This window comes from Apteryx rowi, unplaced genomic scaffold, assembly GCF_003343035.1.
Source record: "Apteryx rowi isolate R43461 unplaced genomic scaffold, aptRow1 scaffold_564, whole genome shotgun sequence".
NCBI lineage: Eukaryota > Metazoa > Chordata > Aves > Apterygiformes > Apterygidae > Apteryx > Apteryx rowi.
Window position 1 is genome coordinate 196,388 of NW_020450832.1, and position 8,338 is coordinate 204,725.

At 46.3% G+C, this 8,338-nt stretch overlaps 1 protein-coding gene across 1 annotated transcript in view; it reads right to left on the reverse strand.

Annotated features, from left to right (window-relative positions):
• Nucleotides 1–1,136: 1,136 nt before the first annotated feature.
• Nucleotides 1,137–8,338, reverse strand: part of CHMP6 (charged multivesicular body protein 6) — an 11,635-nt gene continuing 4,433 nt past the window's right edge. The window contains exons 2-8 of the mRNA XM_026082008.1: nucleotides 8,188–8,335; nucleotides 7,443–7,530; nucleotides 6,753–6,839; nucleotides 6,569–6,634; nucleotides 6,216–6,296; nucleotides 5,464–5,518; nucleotides 1,137–3,940 (exon numbers count right to left, since the gene is read on the reverse strand). Of these exons, the coding sequence (XP_025937793.1) occupies nucleotides 3,888–3,940; nucleotides 5,464–5,518; nucleotides 6,216–6,296; nucleotides 6,569–6,634; nucleotides 6,753–6,839; nucleotides 7,443–7,530; nucleotides 8,188–8,335 (578 nt within the window). The 3' untranslated portion in view covers nucleotides 1,137–3,887. The remainder of the gene's footprint in view (nucleotides 3,941–5,463; nucleotides 5,519–6,215; nucleotides 6,297–6,568; nucleotides 6,635–6,752; nucleotides 6,840–7,442; nucleotides 7,531–8,187; nucleotides 8,336–8,338) is intronic.

An 8,338-nucleotide genomic window follows, 5' to 3' on the forward strand; every position in this document is an offset into this window, starting at 1 on the left:
CCAAGCAGTAACTCCAGGCGTCTCAGCCTGCAGGGAGAAGGCAGAGGGGACCGAGCTACAGCAAAGGGACTGGCTGGCTGAGGTAGGAGTGACTCAGAAACACCCCCTTGCCTCGGTCACCAGAAGAAGTGTAAATCCAAAATAATGGGGAACTAGCAAAGGATCCTGGAAACACCAGCTGGTGGCTCGAATGGGAAGCACACATGGGACAGGTCACTAGGAGAGGGCCTGTTATCCCAACCCCYGGTGGCACACTGCATTTTCGTTCTCCCTAGGACTGAGGAGCGAGAGCGAACACAGCGCTGCACGGTGGACCTGGTCCTAAGAACAGCGCGCTGCAGACACGGGCCGGCTGGAGACAGGTAACYGCTACGAACACGATGGCTCCTGCTGGGCTGCTTCAGGCCGTTGGAGAATCCCACCAGGCTGGACACAGAAAAACCGCTGAGGGAGGGGAAAAAACCAGACCCCAGCCCAGGCAGCGGCAGGACAACACTGTCGCTACTGCGATCCGGACTGAGCCACAAGTTCACTAGAGCCCAGCTTCAGGGCACAGACCATTTATTTCTCAGTTTCTAAAGGTTCCAGAATACCTCCAGCAAAGAACAGCTCGGTGTCATTACAAACACAGGCAACAGGACTGCTGACTTTCCAAACAGCCCCCCTTTTCTTGGGATTCACCCTATTACTTCTGTCCCCCAGGAAAGGCTCTGTTTCTCCCGGGAGCTAGGAGGTTATTTTACGCATGCTGCAGCCGTAGGCCCAGCGCGCCCACGCTGTTTCTGACCCCCCGGTGACAAGCAAGGGGAAGGCACAGACACGGTGCACACAGGATTTGCTTCACCTTCACCGCAACAGCATAACGTAAACGTAGTTTCTCTTTTCCATACAGCTCCAGCTCATGCGCATTTTGCTCCCAGACAGTGCCATGTCACTGCTGCTGTAATGTGCCAACGGAAGAGGGATCCTAGCACATTACGCAAACAGGATTGTTATTTTCTCACACAAGGAACCAGTTCGGAATCCTCCCTGCCCAAATCTCTCCCAGGAGTAGGGAGAGAAAGTGGAGAGAGGAAGGCAACCCTTGACCATCCAAAACATTTATTGTGAAAATACGAGGCTGAAAGAGAAATAGGTGAAACCATTAGAAATATTTATTGTTACAGCACACCATAGAGGTCACGCACCACCCCTGGCTTTTCCTCTCAAGGAGACACAGTACAATCTGTTTGGTACAGGGATTAGAAGAGGAAGCTGTTGGCAACCTGTTTCAAGCCTTCCTGTTAGGACGTCAGCACACGGCCTCTTTACTGCAGTTACGAATGCAAGGAGCTGCGTTAACCCCTTCAGCACTAGCCCAGCTGCCTCTCCGGACTACAGCTTTCACCCAAGGAAAGCACTGAGCAAGAAAGCACAGACTGTGCCGGGATATTCAGCTCCCCAGCTGGCAGTTACAGGTGCTTGGCGCAGCGTCACCCCAACTTCCCCTGGGATGGTTGGCTTGTGTCTCCCTTGTTGCCAGGAGGCTCGTGTAAAAAAAACTGGGGCACAGACTGTGATGCTCTTTCCTCATCCATGAGGATGTGTGCCAACCCTATTTAATAGGGTTTACTCAAAGTGCTAGCAGCAAAAGCTGTGCTCCTAGGACAGGTCCCTTCAAGACCTTATTGGGAGAGTCCAGCATTCACTCCTATGAATTACAAATTAAATAGGGTAAAATTAAACAAGTTGACACCAAGCTAGCAAGGGACTAAAGGAGACTGAAAGAAAAACGTTCCACAAAAATGCTAAAGACACCACTGTGCTGATGAAGACAAGGCTCTCTCTGGTGGAAAAAGTGTGTATTGCACGACATTCAAGGTGGTAACGCAGAGAAGGGGAACAACAATCTCGCCTGAAGAAAAAAAAATCACAAGGGTGTGAAATAGGATACAGATCTGTCCCATTTTAGCTTCAGCTGTGAAAACTGAATGAACGGTTGTTGTAACACGCCTGTTCCAAACACTGACTGAGGTAACTAGTGCATTTAATACATAGGCACAGAAATTATCATTTTAAGTCTACTGTGCCAATTTCAGAAAAAGTTGAGCTTGTTTTCTGAAGTTGCACACTAATTAACAGAGATAGGTCTGAAGCCTCTGGAACAGTGGCTTTAAGAAACATTAATTATGAGCTAGTGCAGTGGAAACGAAAAYAGGGCAATTCCAAAGCGCACGCCACTTGAGGACTCGCACTCTGCATCCTGCCCCTCACCGCAGGACCTGGATGCCCAGTCCAGTCTTTGGAGCTTAACAAACATAGGTAAAAATAAAAGAATGATTTAAAAAAGAAAAAACATGTTTGCTGCTGGCCCATCACCACTGGTTGGAGAGCAGCACTGTGTCTGGGAATATTTATTATTGTCTAGCACCAGATCACATAACCCCAAAGGCAGTCACTAAAAGTCTTGAAGGACCCTCTGGGTCTTTCTTCTGCTCTGTTGCAGAAGAAGGGATTAAGGGTTGTGTCTTCAAAAATATAATAAATAAAGATCTGCAGTGTCCTGAAGAGCATCTGCAAGCTGGCAAATAAGCTTGCTTCCAAGAACAGCTAAATCTGCCTGCCACCTCGCTGGCCAGGCAATTTTCCAAACAATTCATCAGCTATGTCAACCCAAGTCCTTCTAAACCACGCTAAGTACAGAACTGTCCTCCACAGTAAAGTTTCCCCCCTAACTACTTATTGAACAGTCTTTGGAGTGTTAATTTAAGAAGCTTCATACTTCATATCTGGTACAGAATGAGTCTCATTCAYCCTGGCCTGACCTTTCCAGTCTCCTACACTACGAGGAAATATCAAACAACAAGAGCTGGCAACTGGAAGCAGAATCGATCTCAGTCCACCTGAACGTTGCAGAGGTGAACTCTGACTCTGATGAGGGTGCAGAGCCACTAAGTGATGACTCAGGGCTCATAAAATAGGCAGTGGAGTCCTTGTTATAATTTAAGAGGTTTGTCAGATTTCTGTAACTTCAGCTCTGCTGTTACACTCAGCACCATGCATTACCGTAGACAGATAAGGATTCCCATTCAGACCTTGCTCTCCCTAACGACTGTCTCTGACTCATGCCCAGTGGTAGATCAGCTCTTCACCTCACACCGGAGAACTGTTTCTTTCATCAGTGCTGCTGCAGACAAATGTAAAGTTAAGCAATCGCTCTGAGCTTAGCCCAAAAGGAACAGCCTTACATGTAAACTGGTTTTATACAACGGTGACAGAGAAGAACTGTTTTCAACCTGTAGCACCAAGTGTTACGGCCTGCAGAAGCTCAAGACTTGTTGCCTTCTTTTAGCCTGACTGCATTCTGCCCATGCCCTTATGGTGCCTCACAGGTCCTCATACCTGCCAGCCACTGATTTAGATGAGGACACGAGACAGAGTCAGAAAAGAAAAGCAAAGGGACCGAGAGGACTGAAGGCAACAGAAAGGTCTGGAGGGCTCATGCGTGCAGTGGCTCTTTCTCATAAAGCCTGATGCCATTTATAAACACACAAACACTCTAAGGGGAGGACTTCCTGTGCACTCAGAGCAGAGGCAGATTTATAGTTGAAACCAAACCTAAAGAGAGTATTTGGATTTGGAAGTTTTAGAGTTCTTGTTGTTTAATCCCGAGACAGCGCAGCTGAGTGAGTTTAGAATTTAAGTTACAAAAAAAGAAAGCACTAGAAAATAATCTTGATACAAGAGCAATAATCAGCTGAGGTTCCCCACCCTGCACAGGGAATCCTGCTCCACAATCCGCCCAGCACAGCTGGGATGCTGCCAAGGCATTGCTTGGTCCCAGCACATGCTGGGATGGCAAACTGTCCTGGGTGAAAGTTTTGTGGGGGAATCCCCAGAAGTGGGAGTTAAGATGCTGCCACCAGTTCTGGCTTTGGCCTGTTCTTGACGGGTGATGCTTCTGTGGAGGAAAGAGAAACTTGTTACAGAAACAGAATGCAAAGAATCTCCAGAGTCATCGCCTGTGAAAGAACTAAGACTCATRTTCCACTTCTCCACAAAGCAACAAATGCTTGCGGAGCGCCTGGAAAGTTACTGAACTAATACAAGCTCATTACAAATAATTCTACGTATCCAATATGGCCCTCTTCTCCACACCACTCAAAGAACACTTTCARATTGTACCCAACAACCTTAATAAGCCACCAGCACAGCACAGCACAGCACAGGACACAGATCTAGAAGAGCAAGAAGTTTTTCAGAGGGCAGAGGGGAGACATGCTTCACCACTCACCCCTTTGTTCCACTAACAGGGATTTAAATGGGGCTCAACCAGCTACATGCAGCAAGGACAGCTCATATTTTCTTTGGCCATCCTGCCATCAATGTACAGACAGGACATCTGACCCATATTTACTATTAACCAAGGACTAAAAAGAAACAACCCCCCTTCTAATATCCCACATTTCTTCGGGACAGATTTCACACAAAGGAAATGGCTTCTTATAGCTCCTGGCTTCCATGAGCATGAAAGAAATCCAGCTTCTGCCACTGATGGCTCAGTGTCTGTTGTCCCAGGAGATGGACCCTTTTCCAGTTTGGCTTCCGGCACCCAGCTGAGTCCAGCCCTGCTTCACCRTTCATCTCGAGTGCAGGCACATCTTCCGTTCGTCAGGGAGGACAGAACATCTGGTAACATGCTGTGAAGGCTCCTTCCCCACCAGGCTACAGGCCAGCAGTGCCTGTTTGGTCAYTCTGTGTTCTCAACTCTCTCTCCTGCTTCCTTCTTAGCATCTAGCTGCACAAACCCAGCAGCTGAATTTCTGGGTTGCTCAGGAGCAAACAAGCACATCACATCAGATCTGTGGAGCACATGCTCCCACAGTCCTGGAATTCCAGGACTCCAGCGATTCTCATCCAACTGGTTCAAAATTACTATAGTTAGTTGAAGCAAGGTCACGAGAGCTATGAGTTGTCATGAGCCTCAATGAAATCCAGTTTTGTGCAATGTGAATGCTAATATCTGTGGTAACAAAAAAAGCCTCCCTAATTAGCAATACATTGTGATGATATCCAGGGCACCAGTTTGTATGTCAAGCAGATAGACAAGAAGGAACAAGTTCTCCTTGGAGCTTCATAGTAGAACATACATGGGGTATTCCAATGCAGCTGGTAGTCTCACAGCATGTACAAAGCGTGATTCAAGGCCACCAGATGCAACAAAAGGTGGGAAACTCAGACAAATAACTAGATACCAACCGAACAGAGCAAGAGATTAGAGCCTAGGATCCTGAAGGTAAAGGTTCAGCTGAATTTGTGTGAAGGAAGCTTTTACAACCCACAGCAACACTGCTTTAAACCAAAAGGTTGATCCCTTCACATTTACTAGGACAACAGTTATGTAAATGAGGGTCTCAAACTATTTCATAGAGCTGAGAAGACGCATGAGAAGCCAAAGCTGCAGAGCATACAAAGAAAGTGTACCTGGAATCTCTTCTGGGAGTGGCTCAGAAGGAACTTCTGGAAGCTCGATCTGTTCCTGTAAGAACATTAAAGATGACACATGACACACACCCCACATGCCAGGCTGTGGTCACAGAGCCCTGTGCCACAGTTCTGTGCAAAGACTTTTGGGGAACAGAGTATCAATGCAAGAGATTTCACATACAAACTGACATCTGCCCCCAGAGTTGCAGGAAGAGAGCAAGGCGTTTTTCTTTTATTAAATGGGACTTAATAGGACTCCATATGAGCTGTGAAACCCCTCAAAGCATTGCTAGTTGCAAATCCTCTCCACCTCAGTCTCCACTGACCGCACATTTCCTACAGTGAAGCCAAGCCAGTGTTTGGAAGAGCCACAGGCGCTACAGAGATGGGCAGGCATGATAACATACACTGACTTGTGTTTATCTGAGCATGATCCAGGACGTTCACAGTCTTCATCTAGTAAAGGGGACTAGTTATCCAGCAAGACCAGAGATCAGCTGACTGTAGCAGACAGCAAATTAGGTACAACCCGTAAAAATAGCCCCCTTTTTTAAAATGACCCCTGAGTGCAGAGCAATTAGCTTGATCTTTGATTACGCAGGAAYTGGGCACAAACAGGTATGAATGGGATCTCTGGCAGAAAGACAAACTATCAATAGTGGGGAAAAAAGACAACATCTCCCCTGTTAAAAACGGCTTCTTGGAAATGTGGATTAAAAGTAATTACAAGAACATCAGGTTAGTCCTACCTGAGTAATGGCGTTTAATTCTTCTAAAATGGCATCTTCATCTTCTTCAGTCAGGCTGCCAGCCAATATCTCATCTATTTGCTGTAAAAGAGAGAAAAAATATATTCCAGTCAACAACAGTGTAGCAACAGAAGCTCTATGGCTTATAGTAAGGCAGACGCACAAAGGAAACCAGTGTAAATGTGGGCTGAAGGAACACTCAAAATTAACAAACCTAATTTTCCTGCAGGGAACTGAGATTCAAATTCCAATTTGACTGTCTCTTAAATACGGTAGGGAACATAAGGCACACTGGACAAATTCTGTATGACGGGTTGTCTCTGCCCAGAACTACTCATGCATACAGTACGTACCCTCTGGTACTCCACAGCATCTTGGGTTTCACCTATTATTCTTTCCACTTCTTCTATTGACATAACCTGGAGAAAAGAGGCAAAAACCATCCATAAGTAAGGTTTGCAGGGAGATAGGTACAAACATCCAGGACCCTGCCCAGTCCAAGGCAAGAGTGCACTCAGCTCATTTGGTCATACACACCTGGTGCATTTTGTTCAGACATTCATTGCCTATTTTCAGACCCTCAATGACCTTCATTTCAATCTGGGTGAATTCAATATCTTGGACCTGAAACAGAAAGGAGGGAAGCATCACAGGCTGTCATGTTCCCATCATTTGCCAGATACAGATTTCCAAGATCCCCAGAGAAGCTGCAAGGAGCAGGTGGTCAAGAGCCCTTTTCCTAGGGAATGGGGCTCCAATCATGCCAGCTCAATGGGAAACATGCACAAAACCCCCTTAACTCAGGCAGCTGCAAAAGCAAATCCAACAGGCCTTCAACTGATTTCCTAGCTGACAGTCTAAGCTGAGGCCATGGGTTCAATGGCCACCCCAGAGTGAACACATCCATTTCTAAAATCAAGGTAGAGAGACAAGCCCGAGGAAGTTTCTACTCCACCTTTTGACACAGTGACTRAAGTTTTAGTGATTTACAAGACACAGTAGTGCAAAACCTGCACTACTGACTCGAAACATGTTCACTACTTGATTCTTTAGGGAAGAGTCATGGCGTAACTGTGATTTCAGAGGCATCTGCACTTCTGACAGAATAACTAAACCTCAATTAGGACATGAGAGTTAAAATGCAATTCCATAGAATCAAAAGGAACACACAATCCGAAAAGAACACTGATACCAAGTGCAGCTAACAGGCCACTGATTCTTGCTTACCATCCGTTCCAAGTTGCTGATTTGGTTTTCCGTTTTATCTAGAAGTTGCTCTTGGTAACGCTTCTTCTTTAGCAAGAGCATAGCTTTTCTGGAGGAAAGGAGGAGGAGGAAAACTCAATATAGAATAAAGCCAATGAGCCTAAAAAGACTGCACCAAAATTATATTTGTTTGTGTTTCGTTCTTCCAAAGGGGGTGTGGAGGAAAGATGTGCAATTTAAATGCAAACTCTGAATTGCTCCTGTGAAGAATAAGGATGAGCAAATTAATCAGAAATTCACCATCTGGTATCAGAAAATTTAGGTATGTTTATCACAGACTAGGGCTTCATTGCGCTAGATGTGCAATAGCAATGCAAAACAGAGCCTGTGCTAYGAAAGGCTCATGATACACGTACAGAACAAGACATAACAACAGGCCAGGGACACGGCATCCACACGTGCCACCGACACTTTGTGGCTGAAAGGAAATAACTCCTTTTTGAAGGCCTGTTTTAAAAAAAACCCACTCTGGGAACACAGGCAGCCTTCTCTTGATGCTACATATAGAACCCACTGCTTTAGAACTGATTATTCTTAAATGAATAATCTGCACATGCCTCCACAGCTCATTAATAGCTATGGYTCAGTAGCTCTTTCTTTGCAGACAGTTGAATACCAGACCTTTCATTCTGCAGAGACGCTACCTCCTCTCCCCGTCCCGCTTTTGCACCCAGCCGCTCCGCAGAGGCGACACCTCCTCACTTACTCCTTTTTGCCCTCTTTGAGCAGCTGCCTGGCGAGCGCTCGCTCTTTCTCCAGGTGCAGGCTGATCCGCTTCTGGTACTGCTTCAGCTTATCCCGCTGCTGCTTCAGTTGCTGAGGGAGGGGAGAGACTTCAGCTACCGCGAGCCGAGCTC